Consider the following 14,131-nt stretch of genomic DNA (forward strand, 5'->3'; position numbering starts at 1 on the left):
AGATCTCATTGTGAAAAAAAGTATGTTGGATATTTATACTGATATGGACAGTTTAATGTCTTAGGAACAAAAGGATGCCACATCTTTGATGGAAATAAAAGTTTTCAGCCTACAGAGGGCTCAATTTTATAGACACCCCGAAAATCATAGTGAAAAAGTAATGTGGCAAGCTTGTCCATTTTGCCAAAATTAAATTTCTGCAACTCGAAATGCTTCTCAATATCTTGTGTGGCCCCCACGTGCTTGTATGCATGCTTGACAACGACGCGGCATGCTCCTAATGAGACAACGGATGGTGTCTTGTGGGATGTCCTCCCAGATCTGTCTAAGGGCATCAGTGAGCTCCTGTAAAGTCTGAGGAGCAACCTGGCGGCGTCTGATGGACCGAAACATAATGTCCCAGAGGTGTTCTATCGGGTTTAGGTCAGGTGATCGTGAGGGCCATTCAATTGCTTCTTCATCCTCAAGGTACTGCCTGCATACCCTTGCCACATAAGGCCGGGCATTATCGTGCATCAGGAGGAACCCAGGACCTACTGCACCAGCGTAGCGTCTGACCATGGGTTCAAGGATTTCATCCCGATACCTAATGGCAGTAAGACTGCCGTTCTCTAGCCTGTAGAGGTCGGTGCGTCCCTCCATGGATATGCCTCCCCAGACCACTGACCCACCACTCAAACAGGTCACACTGAACGATTTTGCAGGCAGCATAGCGTTCTCCTTGGCTTCTCCGGACCCTTTCACGTCTATCAAAGGTGCTCAGGGTGAACCTGCTCTCATCTGTGAAAAGCACAGGGCGCCAGTGGCGGACATGCCAATTCTGGTGCTCTATAGCAAATGCCAATCGAGCTCCACGGTACTGGGCAGTGAGCAAAGGGCACACTACAGGACGTCGCGCCCTGAGGCCACCCTCATTAAGTCTGTTTCTGACTGTTTGGGCAGAGACATTCACACCAGTGGCCTGCTGGAGGTCATTCTGTAGGGCTCGGGCAGTGCTCAACCTGTTCCTCCTTGCACAAAGCAGCAGATATCGGTCCTGCTGATGGGTTGAGGATCTTCTACGGCCCTGTCCATCTCTCCTAGAGTAACTGCCTGTCTCCTGGAATCTCCTCCATGTTCTGGAGATTATGCTGGGAGACACATCAAATCTCCTTGCAATGGCACGCATGGATGTGCCATCCTAGAGGAGTTGGACAATCTGTGCAACTTCTGTAGGGTTAAGAAATCGCCTCATGCTCCCAGTAGAGATAATGACTCTAGCTAAAGCCAACACTAATCGAAAACCAGTCGAAGTGATCAAGAGGGAGAAACTTGAAATGCCCTCCACATGCAAAACCACTCCTATTTTGGGGGTCGTCTCATTGTTGCCCCTCTAGTGCACCTGTTGTTAATTCCATCAACACCAATGCAGCTGAAACTGATTTAACAACCCCCTCTGCTACTTAACTGACCAGATAATTATCAAAAAAGTCCAATTGAATTCATGCCATACCCTGATAAAAAAGTGTTCCTTTAATTTGTTTGAGCAGTGTATTTAGATACAAAATGTAAAAACAGTAAACCTGTTACAAGCAGTAGCTGGCTATAACTGGGGGGCAGGATAATAAGCATTAATTAACATATATAGGGCATGCATGAGGTCTGCAATAGACTATGGCTGCATTGCTTGTGGAGCAGCAGCAAAGTCATATTTACAAAAAATGGAAAGTTTGCAGTATATATCACTGTGTCAACACCTATTAGTGCAATACTCAGAAGCAGAAGAGATACCACTTGAGTTAAGAAGAGAAACGCTTGCACTAGCATACTGGAGCAGCTTGAAGTGAAGAAAATCCCTCAATCAAGACAATACAGGACTGCTGGGAATACACCAAGTTCAGAGGACATAGGTTTGGTAGGCTTAAAGAGACAGGGCTTAAAGTTTACCAAGTCAACCCCAATAAGTTACATTTCACCTAGACTATTTCCAGAGACTAAAGTAGCCAGGAGTATCCTGGAAAATAAGAGATTGGTTTGCAGTTGAGGGGGCCATTAAAACAAGTTTGTATCTCAGGCACAGCTTTTGCAACTTCCTTAAAATCTACACAGATGGATCTAGACACAAGCTGGGGCATGTGGGATTTGCTGTGTATATCCCTGAGTTCAAAGTATCAATCTCCAAAAGATTATCCATCATCTATCTGTAGTCACAGCAGAGGTAACTGCAACCATTATTAGGTTACAGTAAGTGGAGGAGGTAAGATCAGACAGGGTGGTATTATGCTCTGACTAAGCAGCCATTTTTTATTGTATTTATTTATTAAGTATATTTGGGGGGCTTTTATTGCCTTTAATTCATAGGAAGGAGAGCAAGCTGTGAAAGGTAAAATCGACAATATCCATCAGAGAAGATTTAGTAATTGAGCTGTAGTTTAAGACTTCACAGGTATACTCGTCACTTTTCTTGGGTACCTACCTGCTCACGAGTGGTTAACGGGTATGAGTATGCTGATTAGTTAGCCTGGTAAACCTAGAAAGTAAATATCAGAATCAGTTCAACTTGGCGAAGGAGAAGGAATGAAAATATGGAACCAGAAAGAAAGAAGATATAAAACTAATTCATAAAATCCTTGTATCAAGACTAACATTTGATCACACTGGATTAAATTACACTTTATCTATAATGGGGAAGTGGAACATTGACAAATAATCTGAATTGATGGGGTCTAATGGGGGTTTGTGGGACAGATGGAGAGGGAATAAGAGACATCAGGAAGGCACGTTATTTTTAAAGAAGACGGGGCTGATGGGTTAAATGTGTTAAATGACATGATGTTACACACTTCTGCACTAGGTGGCGGTATACAACTTAAGTTGTTTGCGATCCGCTAGTAAACCGAGAGAAGAAGATAGAAAGGAGAGAAAAAGCCTGCTGCTGTCAAATCCCTGAGCAACCATTCTGATGGTTTCCCAGTTCTCTTGTCCAGCTGTCTCTCATGCAGCGTCCAGTGTCAGTGTGAGAGATGACGGACAGATACAGTGAGATCGGTTTTGTCCAGCAAATACTCGGGTTGAATTTAGTGCCCAGGAAAAATGGCACACACCGAGGAAACGACACATCTCTCAGCGACTTCTCAGGTGGGCTAATGTTTGCTATCTTGTTAGCTACCAAAGCTTAATAACACCAGGTTGAGGAATATCATACTATATGTTTCACGTTTTCCTTGTTAACGAACGTGTTAAATGTGGTGAGTTTTCTTGTAAATGTATCCCTGTAGGTTAGTAGCTGGACGCACAGTTAGCATTGTTTAGGTAACTCCTGTACATTAATGCAGCGAGCTCACTTCCTGCTAACTCTCAACTGTTGTTAAAACAAACCTCTCTGTGCGCTGCTATAGTTAGTGGCTCTGCTTAGTATTGGGGGAAGCCCGAGGTAAGAAAATGTCTGACTGGCCACTGCTTGTATTTGACTATTGAGCAACAAGTTCATTCAAAATCAGATCACTGTTTCGCAAAAAATGCAATAAAGTGACACGTTTTCCCTCCTTACACCTGCTCAATCGGTTTATAACAAATTCATAGAGGTGAGTGTAAACTTTCAGCTTTAATTCAAGGGTTTTGATAAGAAATAACCCATAGAGTTTACTGTAAACCCTGACATTACACATTAATGTATTAAAGCCTTTTTCATAGTCCATCATCAAATTTTATTTGTATAGCCCATATTCACAAATCACAATTTGTCTCATAGGGCATAGTCCATTGATTGTGTCTCTAGTCCAAATACTAATGGACCCACCTGTAGTCCAGAAATGCACAATAAGGGCATCAAGATAACATCAATATAAAAGAACTAATATGTATTTTCATTTTATGAGGTTTTGTTGACACCATACCGGAGCTATGTGGACCCCTTGTGTTCTGTACTCTTCTATCTCAGTAAAGATTATCTATGTATTTTCATGGATTAAGTTTAGGAAAGAATTATACACCTATATTATAAACAGTAATAGTAATGTGATAAATTAACTGCTGCTGTATTGATGTGCACATTTTTTAAGTGGCACATAATGTGATTAAGAAGATATTGTGACTTGTCTTGGACTCAAAGGCTGAAGTACGGTACTTGGCCCTCTCCTGACTAGGACTTGAGTCATGAACCTGTAGACTTTGCCGATGTGTGAAACTCTAATGGTGGTGATTGGATAGTCCTTCTGAAATCTCCCATAGGTGTTCAGTTCTGTTAATATGTGGAGACTTTAGCCACAGCATTGAATCCAACGATTATCATACTCGACAACCATGACCCATCATCACCTGCATGGTATCATATTTATTCTATGTATTCAGGTGTCTCCTTCCATTTGTCGCTCCTATATTTGTCAAAATCGTTTCCACAGAGGAGATATAGTGAGTGGAATAAGGAATCATGGTAACGAACAATTTCATAATCGGATTAAATTGCTCCATTGCATATAGTACTGTTCATAATTACTTATCTGATTAGCATGAAGTGATGTGTGAATGCATGACTGTGTTTGTCCAGAGATGTGGTATGGAGTGTTTCTGTGGGCAGCGGTTTCTTCCCTGGTCTTCCACCTGCCTGCAGCTCTCCTCTCCCTTGCCACGCTGCGTCAGCACAAGATGGCCCGATTAATGCCCATTGCCATCCTCCTCATGGGCATCGTGGGACCAGTGTGTGGGGGAGTCCTCACCAGTAAGTTATGGGGAGGTGCTCTATTAGTTGACTAAATTATTAAATATTTTTACTCTTGCTAGTTGGTACAAGAAGTTCTAATTAGTTAAACAATTGATTAATGTACTGTTGTAACTGTTGAACCTAAAAAGTTAGGCAGCTTCCGGCAACCTGCTGGAACTGCATCCCTCTCTTTATGCCTTAATGCCCGATTGTTGTAAAGCATCCAGGTTGAATGTTGGAGAGACAAAATCTGGTAAAACTGGCACATTTTGACAGTATTTTGATTTAGAAAATTAAAATAATGTTGACTTTAAGCAGTGTCAGAATGTATCATACATCAATGAACTGTTATTTTGTAATCGGAAGTGTTTGTAAAAGAATGATCATATTGCTTATTATTATTATTATTAATACATCAGGTCAAACTATGCAGTTAATTTACACTTATATATTGTTTTTTCATATTTTTAAGGTGCAGCCATCGCAGGCGTTTACAAGGCGGCAGGGAAGAGGATGATCTCTTTGGAGGCTCTTGTTTTTGGGGTCGGACAGTCCTTTTGTGTCCTCATCATCTCCTTCCTCAGGGTCCTCGCCAGCCTTTAGCAGAGCTGAGGCTTGTCTGGGTTGACCTGATGCTGCTGGATCACTCTCGGACCAGCTGCACCCAAATTTCACATGGTACATTACTGCATACCGGCAAATCCTGGGCCACATGTGAACCAACCAGATGTGGGTCGTGATGTCACTTCCTGCTGATGGAGCAGGAACAGAACAGATTTTAGTCTACTATGAAGAAATAAGCAGCAGGTGTTGTACAGCACTAAGCCTTCTAATTAGCTGTCGAGACATCTATATGATGTCACTGTAAGACAGCTAAAAACTGTATTCACATCACACGGCAGGTATATACTTCACATCAGCAAAGACAGTTTATTTAAAAATGACAAATAATCATTACATACTTAATTATTATGGATGCAGTTTTTCCTGTGTGATGTGGAGGCAACATGATGTTGTTCTGCAGTAGTATGCGGGTGACATTAACCTCTTAGGTTCTGTGTTTGTGTTTTTCTATAGTTGTAAGGACCAATTTGAGACTTGGACCTAAGTAGTGAGGACATTTAGTTTGAGGGTTATGACTGAGGTTCAGTTAGCATTAGGATGAGCTCTGGCGAAGCTTTGGAGTTAGACATTTAGTTGAGGTGTTTGAGGCCAGGATCTGCATAATGTCAATAAGTGTCCTCACAGAGACAGAGGTACAAGCACACATGTCTAATTTGAAGGTTTAAATGTGCACATGTTCTTTTATTAGGGATCAATATGATAGTGGGACGTACATTGATTATATACATTTGATTTGTGCTAAGGGATGCTGTTGTTAAAGATGGGTGAACAAGTGCAACTTGGTTGCTATTTAGAATTCATAACTTCTTCCAACTGGATTTTTATTCTCAAGCCAGCCCCATGTTTCTTTGTGATGTCCAAAGTGATGGCATGCTGCTAAATTTGTTTCCTTATTTAGGACAGCTGACATTTTCCATTCAGTTGCACTGTTAATGTGCTAATGTACAGTTTACATGATATGATAAACATTGTTTCTCATAGGGTTGTATACTGTGAAACCAGCTGCAGCCTCAGTATATGAATGTTGGACTCCATGCAGTAACTGGATAACAGTCATTTTAACAGATGCTCTTTTGATACAGGAAGATGATGGTTTTATGCAAGATCCTGGCTTTTCCTTTGAGGCCTTAATTTCTATTTTCTAATATCCAAAGTGGTGTTTTCTCTTCAGGGCTGTCTTTCTTTATAACCATTTCTACTGCTACCCTTTTGTTATTCCTCATCGTTTTTGTTTAGATCAATTCAAGTTGGACTGCCTGTCTTCTCTAGGTTTTAAATCAGCAATTAAAATTAACTGCCACGTGTAACCTGTTATGACACCGTTGGAAATTTTAACTTGTGATCACACAGACTAGAGAATGTCTTCATAGTTTCTCTGCTCAACTTCTTAGTTTGTCGGTTTATCTGTTTAGAGTGAATTGATTACAGACTTGTCAGTTTTTCTGACAAACCAAAACATGACCTTTGCTAGATCTTTTCCAATCTCTTTGAATGACTTTTATTTTGTTTGTTCGTTTTATTTCCAAGTCTTTGTAGCCGTTCAATCTTTTTGACCAAATACAGATTGCTCATATAAGTGTGAATATGATGTTTCGATGATGGTGTTAAGTGTGTTTCCCTGTACATCAGTCACAACATTCCAACCAGTTAGTGGTTTGAATGCTGACAGGTCCCATATACAGTCTATGTGCATGCCGTCAGGTTTTATTGTATTTTTATTGGCTAATTGAGTCCCACAGTCTTTGTGCTATTTGTTTCTTGTGGAAGCGGACATGTGTTTTTGAATTAACATCACACATGTACAACTTTCATATACATCCAATTTATTCTTTGTTAAAAGTGATGCAAGTAATGACTTGACCTGCTGAATTAGCTGACACCACTAACAGGACTGTATTTAATGTTGAGCACAAGTCTCCTCTCAAAATGATTTGTCTTTGGTTTGGAATTAATTTAACTTTGTTTTGATTAAACTAATCGTAAACCAATATGCAGTTAATGGAATTAAGACACTCAAGCTACCATACGGTGAACTTGGAGCAGTTTCCAGCTTCATCTAGTCAACAATCAATTTTTTTTGCATAAATGGAACAGAAACAATGCAGCTGTTAAAAATCCAGGTAGAATCTGTGGAGCTAAGATGGAGTAATAGAGCCTGGACATGATCAGAAACGTCCACTTCTCTACCATTGATGAACTTGAACAGCTGTACACCAGCCATACTGCAATCAATCATTAAAACCAGTTGGCCTAAAGTTAGTGGACCAGTTGTTCAGAATGCCTTTGAACAAGGGTTAGGAGCCTTTTAACTTATGCAATGGTATAGAAAGCAGACAGCAAGCTTCATCATCATCTCCTCAAAGAAGTTTTTAAACCCCTGAAACCAAAGATGGCTTTAATTCTTCCCATTGTACATCACTATCTACTCTTCAGTCGAGTAGTTTACTTCCATATGAACAGTTAGCATCCTGATTCATGTAAATATGCAGCAAATCAATCTGAAGCTAGAATGCAGAAGTTTCTGATTTAAGTTCAAGTAAAACATCTTCATCTGATTATCTAAAAATGGGAAATTGCCATAATTAGAGAATGAGTAGACATTGATTACAGCACAGTTGGATTGTTAAGAGCAGGTTACTGACGTTCAGTACAATTAGGACCAACATGGGAAAAGGAGTATTTTCCAGACAGTGACCATGATAACCATTATTGGACTTTAGAGAAATATGATTTATTTCCCTATCTTATTTCATTTACAATTTTTCATAAGATGTCTTCAGATTATGCACCAAGATGAGATAACTCCCTTCCGCACCAAACTGTAATTTCTTAAAATGTCGCTTCATTGAGACTGATTTTATTAAACTCAGCTCATCTCACTGTATGTTCTGTATATGCACAATCCCCTGAGATAAGAAAAATGAAACCATTTGTGGTACTACAAAGACTTGGAGTGGAAAATCAAAGCAGTTAATTGAAATGTGTGGCTGATGCAGGAAGAAATAGAGTTGTGTTAATCCCATGGCCTTGCTGTTTATGTTGTACATTTTGGAGAATTTTTTTTTTTTTTATGGTTGTGTAATTTAGGTCCTTGAGACCTGGAGTTATCTTTGGTTCTGTTACATCTTACACTGTGACCTTAATAAATTCAGTCTGGATATTTTCACTTCTGTTTCAAACTAGTTTGCATCAACATTAATCCATCTCGACTGGAGACACTGATACAACTGTCATGTTGTCTGACCTTACAGACAATAAATGTGTTTTCCTTGGTGTCTTGTTGTGTTGGGGAAAAATCCAAAACAAGTGCTTTAATTTGAACTGTTAAATACAACAGTTTGGACCACTCTGAAAAAATAGGTGGCCTCCAAGGACCCGCTCTCCATGTAAATATACAGTATTAAGATACAAAGGGCCCATTCTAGGGTAAATGAGCCGAGAAATGTTAAGCCCCAACACTAAAAGAAGATCAAGTAACTAATAAACGTAGCTGTTCAGTGGATGCATATGTCCGACCTTCTACCACCAGGAAAAGCCAAGAGAAAATGAATGATAATTTGGGGATGTTTGGAAAAAATACTAATGCAAAGTATTCACGCACACCCTAAATAGGTTATAAAGTAAATGGTTTGTATTCATATAGCAACACAGTGAAGACTATCATCATCAAGTGGAGAAAATATTGCACAACAGTGACATTACCAAGAACCGGACGTCCCTCCAAAGTTGATGAAAAGACGAGAAGAAAACTGGTCAGGGAGGCTTCCAAAGGCCGACAGTAACATTAAAAGAGCTGCAGGAATTTCTGGCAAGTACTGGCTGTGTAGTACATGTGACAACAATCTCCCGTTTTCTTCATATGTTTCGGCTCTGGGGTAGGGTGGCAAGACGGAAGCCTTTTCTTACCAAGAAAAACTTCCATGGCCGGCTAGTCTCCAAAAAGCATGTGGGAGAATGTGTTATGGTCTGTTGAAACCAAAGTTGAACTTTTTGGCCATAATTCTAAAAGGTATGTTTGGCGCAAAAAGAATACTGCACTACACCCAAAGAACACCATACCCACAGTGAATCGTGGTGGCAGCATCATGCTTTGGGGTTGTTTTACTTCAGCTGGAACTGGGGCCTTAGTCAAGATGGAGGGAACTAACAGTTAAAAATACCAGTCAGTTTTGGCACAAAACCTTCAGGCCTCTGTTCGAAAGCTGAAGATGAAGAGGAATTTCACCTTTCAGCATGACAACGACCCAAAGCATACATCAAAATCAACAAAAGCATGGCTTCAGCAGAAGAAGATTCAAGTTTGGACTGGCCCAGCCAGAGCCCAGACCTGAATCCAATCGAACATCTGTGGGGTGATCGGAAGAGGGCTGTGCAAAGGAGATGCCCTCACAATACAAAGGATTTGGAGCGCTTTTGCAAAGAAGAGTGGGCAAATATTGCCAAGTCAAGATCTACAATGCTAATAGACTCCTACCCCAAAAGACTGAGTCCTGTAATAAAATCAAAAGGTGCTTCAACAAAGTATTAGTTTAAGGGTGTGCACACTTATGCATCAAGGTAATTGTAAGTTTTTTATTTTCAGTTAGTTTTCCAATTGAATTGTTCACGTTATAGGTCACATTAAAGTTGTAAAAAGTTTGGACATGATTTATCTTTGGCTCATTTCTTTACATCACAAAAACCTTGCATTTTAACAAGGGTGTGTAAACTTTTTATATCCACTGTAGTTCATGGTGCTTTTCAACCTAGTTGCATTATATTTGGAAACATTTGTTGACCAGCACCACAAACTACATCGTCCAGACTGACCATGAAAAAAGTCTTGCAGAATATGCATCAATACAGGCTGGTACAGTTCATCCGGGAAATCCCTGAGTGATGCACAGGATGCTTCATGTTTTGTAAGAGGGGGCAATGTGCACAGAAGACTGAAAGCCAAGTAATTTTACTGTAAACAAGCGACATGTATCAGTGTCATTTTTCTCTGATGGACAAACACAGAAAATAAGTGAATTCAATTATAACTGTCAAGGTAATGCTATAAAATAACTTTTGGTTTATTCCTTAGGTCCTCATTCCTGGTTTAGTGTTGCTCAACTTTTACCAGATTCAAATGGTGTAAAATTTATTTTATTAGAGTAAATTAAGTGCCATTGCTAATTATTTTCATGAAATAAAAATCTTTCAACTGGAACGTTGTGGTGATTTTATGTCCTTTGTCTGCCCCTAGCGGTGAACAGTGAGAACTGCAATAAAACCGACAGCACCGATAATCCTGTTCAGAAATGTAAATAATTATGCAAATACCTGAGAGAAACCACATGTATTTTAAGTGAACCCAAATAATATTAGCTGTATAACTAGATGTACAATATAGTTTATATTCAATAAATGGGACAGTGGTCAAAGCTTAATGGTAAATGGTCTGGAGTTGCATCCATGGGCAGCTCTTTTTTTTTTAAATCTTTGGGTTCGGAACCTTGCCCAAGCAAACTTCAGCAAGCAAGTGGGGACTACATTCAACTAGCCCCCTAGCCACAGCCTCCCATGATGATTCTTAATTATTTTTTTTAACTAAACATTTAGTCTATCAATAAAAATAAACAACAGATACATCTGTTGTGAACGTAATCTGTAGTTGTAGGCCTGAAACGCTTATCACTGTCATTCTAACTATATGTTTGGTATGTATGATAATGTAAAATGAAACATCACACACACTGAGCCGTAGTCTATGTATTGAGCATTAATTTATTAGTAAGAGATTGACAGGTGCACATGCACATTATCATAGAAGGAAGGAACGAGTAAATCTCATCTGTTTACGAGAAACATAGCAGAATGAGATGTGGAGGGAGGGTGGGTTGACAGAGCAGCTGTTGTCATCAGTATCTTCAGCTGTGACATCTACTGCTTCTTCTTGTAGTCCTCCAGGTGAGCCAGGATCCAGCCGGAGGGGCCCAGGATGGCCACGAACATGGCTGTCAAAGCTATGACCTGCTCCTGTGAGACACCAAAGGGATTGATTAATAATACTACAATACTTTTTTTACATTTCATTTGGCTGATCCTTTTATCCAAAATTTCTTACAATAAGTGCATTCAACAATGAGGGTATAAACAGTGCAATTTTCTTCAAGAAAGCCAAACTACAATGTGCTATATGTATATTTATTAAATTTTTGTTATGTTAGCCTTGAATACCCTCCATGACTCTATGTAAACTACAACCAGTATACTGTGAGGTAACCTTCAGGTTCCAGACCAGGAAGTATCTGATAAATAATCAGATTAACCAAACAAGTCTAAAGTCCAATGTAGTAAAAAAAAAAGGGAGGGGGGGTGGGTATTGAGACTTATGGCCGGGTGAAGTTGGACATTTCAGTCACTTTATAATTCCTTGGTCTGATAATATGAGCACAGTTTTCATATAAAGTCTGTGTTTCACTCTGTCTGGTCTTGGTTTGTCTCAAGGTCAGGGACTTGGCTCCTGCTGAACGTGTTTACACACTGTCCTCACATCAAACCTGCACTAGTATCAAACTTCTGCTGTGCTCACTAACCCTTTCTTCTATATTTTTGTGCTGTGGTTAATGGGAGCACTTATATTAGAGACGGTGTCTGTGACTTGCTGTTTGTGTGTGAGCTGGCAAACGTGTGTGTACGTGTTGGAATTACGCGGAATAATGGCGAGATACTGACGCACTTATCTGACGTGTTGAATATATAGACCTATTTGCCTGGTCGCCTGATAAAGCATTCACATCAAAATGGTCAGTATCTCACTGAAAATAATATTTCATACACATGAATATTAGAATTATTAGTATAGGAGAATCAATGGTGTAAAGTCTGTGTCAAAGCTGAGTAACCATGTGTGTAACCATTACAGTTTGGCGCAGTTAAGGTAAAATCATACTATTCTGCGTCACAACAGGCTGAGGTGCACCGTCGCAGAAAAGCTCCCGGTGATGTGTGTTGCTGCTGTTCGGGCACAGGAGCTGTTGTCTGGGCGCATGTTGTGTCCGTGGAGCCGGCAACTCACTCACCCCTGCAGTGACAGTGTGTTTGGCAGGTTTGGACGTCAGGTTAGCCACAGGGACCAGCTGCGTCCTCAGCGCGCTCCTGAACAGACGGGACACGGCGGGCAGAGACATTGTGACTGGTCGGTGCTGCAGACACGAAGGACCGGAGGAGAAGGAAGAGAACCGGAGAAGAGGGACGACAGGCGGCTTAACCGTTACTCACACTGATGGTCGACTTCCAGGTTTCATCTACCAATATGTATGTGTGTATGGGTGCGTGCGTGTGTGCGCACATTACGCCACGGAATGTAATTGGTCGTCTCAGCTCCCACCACATGACACCGTGACCGATGAGCGCGGAACGTGTCCTGGTTTAACCCGGAGCTGTGAACACTCGTTTAAGAAGCTGCAGACACTGAGTGGTTCACTACGGGAGGTTAGTAACAAGTCATGGAGGTAGAACAATACACGTATGATCCCCTGCACTTTTTTGACAACAGGTCTGCCTTAACTTCAGACCAAGTCAAACACTCCTATGGTCAAACAGTGGTACATTACATTTCATTTCGCTGACGCTTTTATCCAAAGCGACCTACAATAAGTGCCCTCAACCATGAGGGTTCAAACCCAGAACAACAAGAATCAAGAAAGTATAATATTATTCAAGAAAGCCAAACTAAAAGTGCTATAGGTAATAGGCATATAAGTGCTACTAAATCGCTTTTTTTTATTTTGTATTCAACGTATAGTCGGAAGAGGTGTGTTATTAGTTTGGGGCGGAAGAAGTATAGACTTTCTGCTGTCCTGATGTCAATGGGGAGCTCATTCCACGTTTAAGACTGCAGTAAAATGAGCCGGCATGTGGAAAGCCAGCCGCCACTCGGGTTTTTGTTGCGCGTCTACTTATGCCTCATACGGCAAAGCGGTATAGATAGTCAGAACGCCTAAAAAGAACGAAAAACACAACTATATTTTAGTTATAGTCTCTCATTTGATTATTTTTATCTTCATGGCGTGTCTCGTCATGTAAATTATATATTTTTACTTCAAATTGAAGGGCAAGCCTGTAAAAAAGGACTAATGTATTCCTAATGTAGCCATATTTAGATAATGATTAAAAATAATTCCGAGTACCGAAATCGGTGGGAGGCCCTATTGAAATTGAAATGATTATTATTATTATTAGGGCCCGAGCACCGAAATCGGTGAGAGGACCTATTGAAATTGAAATGATTATTAGGGCCCGAGCACCGAAATCGAGGTTATAAGTTACTTCGAGTGGATTCCTGTTCATGGTGTCTCTGACTATGCTCATGCAAATGTTTGTGTATTTTTACTGTAGAATAACTGAGAAAATTAAAGAGCAATTCTGTGAAAGTGGCCCAATGCATTCATAATGTAACCATATTTGGAAGCTGATTAAAATATTCCTTGAGAGGTTATAAGTGACCCAATATACATATTTGGAGGAATTTTAAAGATATTCCTTAATAGGTTATGAGTATTTCCAGTGGATTCCTGTTCATAGAGCCTCTGACTATGCAATGTCCACATTCAAATTTAGATGGAACCTCCGGTTTTCACAGACTCATTCCACTTCAACATGATAGTAGAACATCTCTGAGTGTCAGCGACATTATATCAGTAAAGACTGAACTAAATTTAAAAAATGACTCCCCTTTAAACTGAAAAGGGATTTTGTTTTATTTTTTAAACAATGAATTAATTGTTACTGAATATCATTTTGGTGTCTTACTTTCCTCCATGTTGTTCGATGTACTCTCAAAAAAGCATTTCCAAATAC

General features: G+C 40.2%; 2 protein-coding genes and 1 long non-coding RNA gene across 3 annotated transcripts; 2 read left to right on the forward strand and 1 right to left on the reverse strand.

Annotated features, from left to right (window-relative positions):
- Positions 1 to 2,852: 2,852 nt before the first annotated feature.
- On the forward strand, positions 2,853 to 8,468 carry tmem170a (transmembrane protein 170A). Its single transcript, XM_053427645.1, has 3 exons — positions 2,853 to 3,117; positions 4,526 to 4,696; positions 5,151 to 8,468. Exons 1-3 carry the CDS (start codon positions 3,003 to 3,005, stop codon positions 5,279 to 5,281), a joined length of 417 nt encoding a protein of 138 aa, XP_053283620.1. The 5' UTR covers positions 2,853 to 3,002; the 3' UTR covers positions 5,282 to 8,468.
- A 2,565-nt stretch (positions 8,469 to 11,033) lies between these two features.
- LOC128444517 (cytochrome c oxidase subunit 8B, mitochondrial) lies at positions 11,034 to 12,651 on the reverse strand. Its single transcript, XM_053427041.1, has 2 exons — positions 12,352 to 12,651; positions 11,034 to 11,305 (listed from the first exon to the last, which is right to left on the reverse strand). The coding sequence occupies exons 1-2, from the start codon at positions 12,457 to 12,459 to the stop codon at positions 11,210 to 11,212; spliced, it is 204 nt and encodes a 67-aa protein (XP_053283016.1). The 5' UTR covers positions 12,460 to 12,651; the 3' UTR covers positions 11,034 to 11,209.
- On the forward strand, positions 11,900 to 12,624 carry LOC128444518 (uncharacterized). The gene is made up of 2 exons (XR_008339154.1): positions 11,900 to 12,075; positions 12,240 to 12,624. It is a non-coding gene; the product is annotated as an uncharacterized LOC128444518 (long non-coding RNA).
- Positions 12,652 to 14,131: the final 1,480 nt, after the last annotated feature.

This window comes from Pleuronectes platessa, chromosome 7 (assembly GCF_947347685.1).
Source record: "Pleuronectes platessa chromosome 7, fPlePla1.1, whole genome shotgun sequence".
Classification (NCBI taxonomy): Eukaryota; Metazoa; Chordata; class Actinopteri; order Pleuronectiformes; family Pleuronectidae; genus Pleuronectes; species Pleuronectes platessa.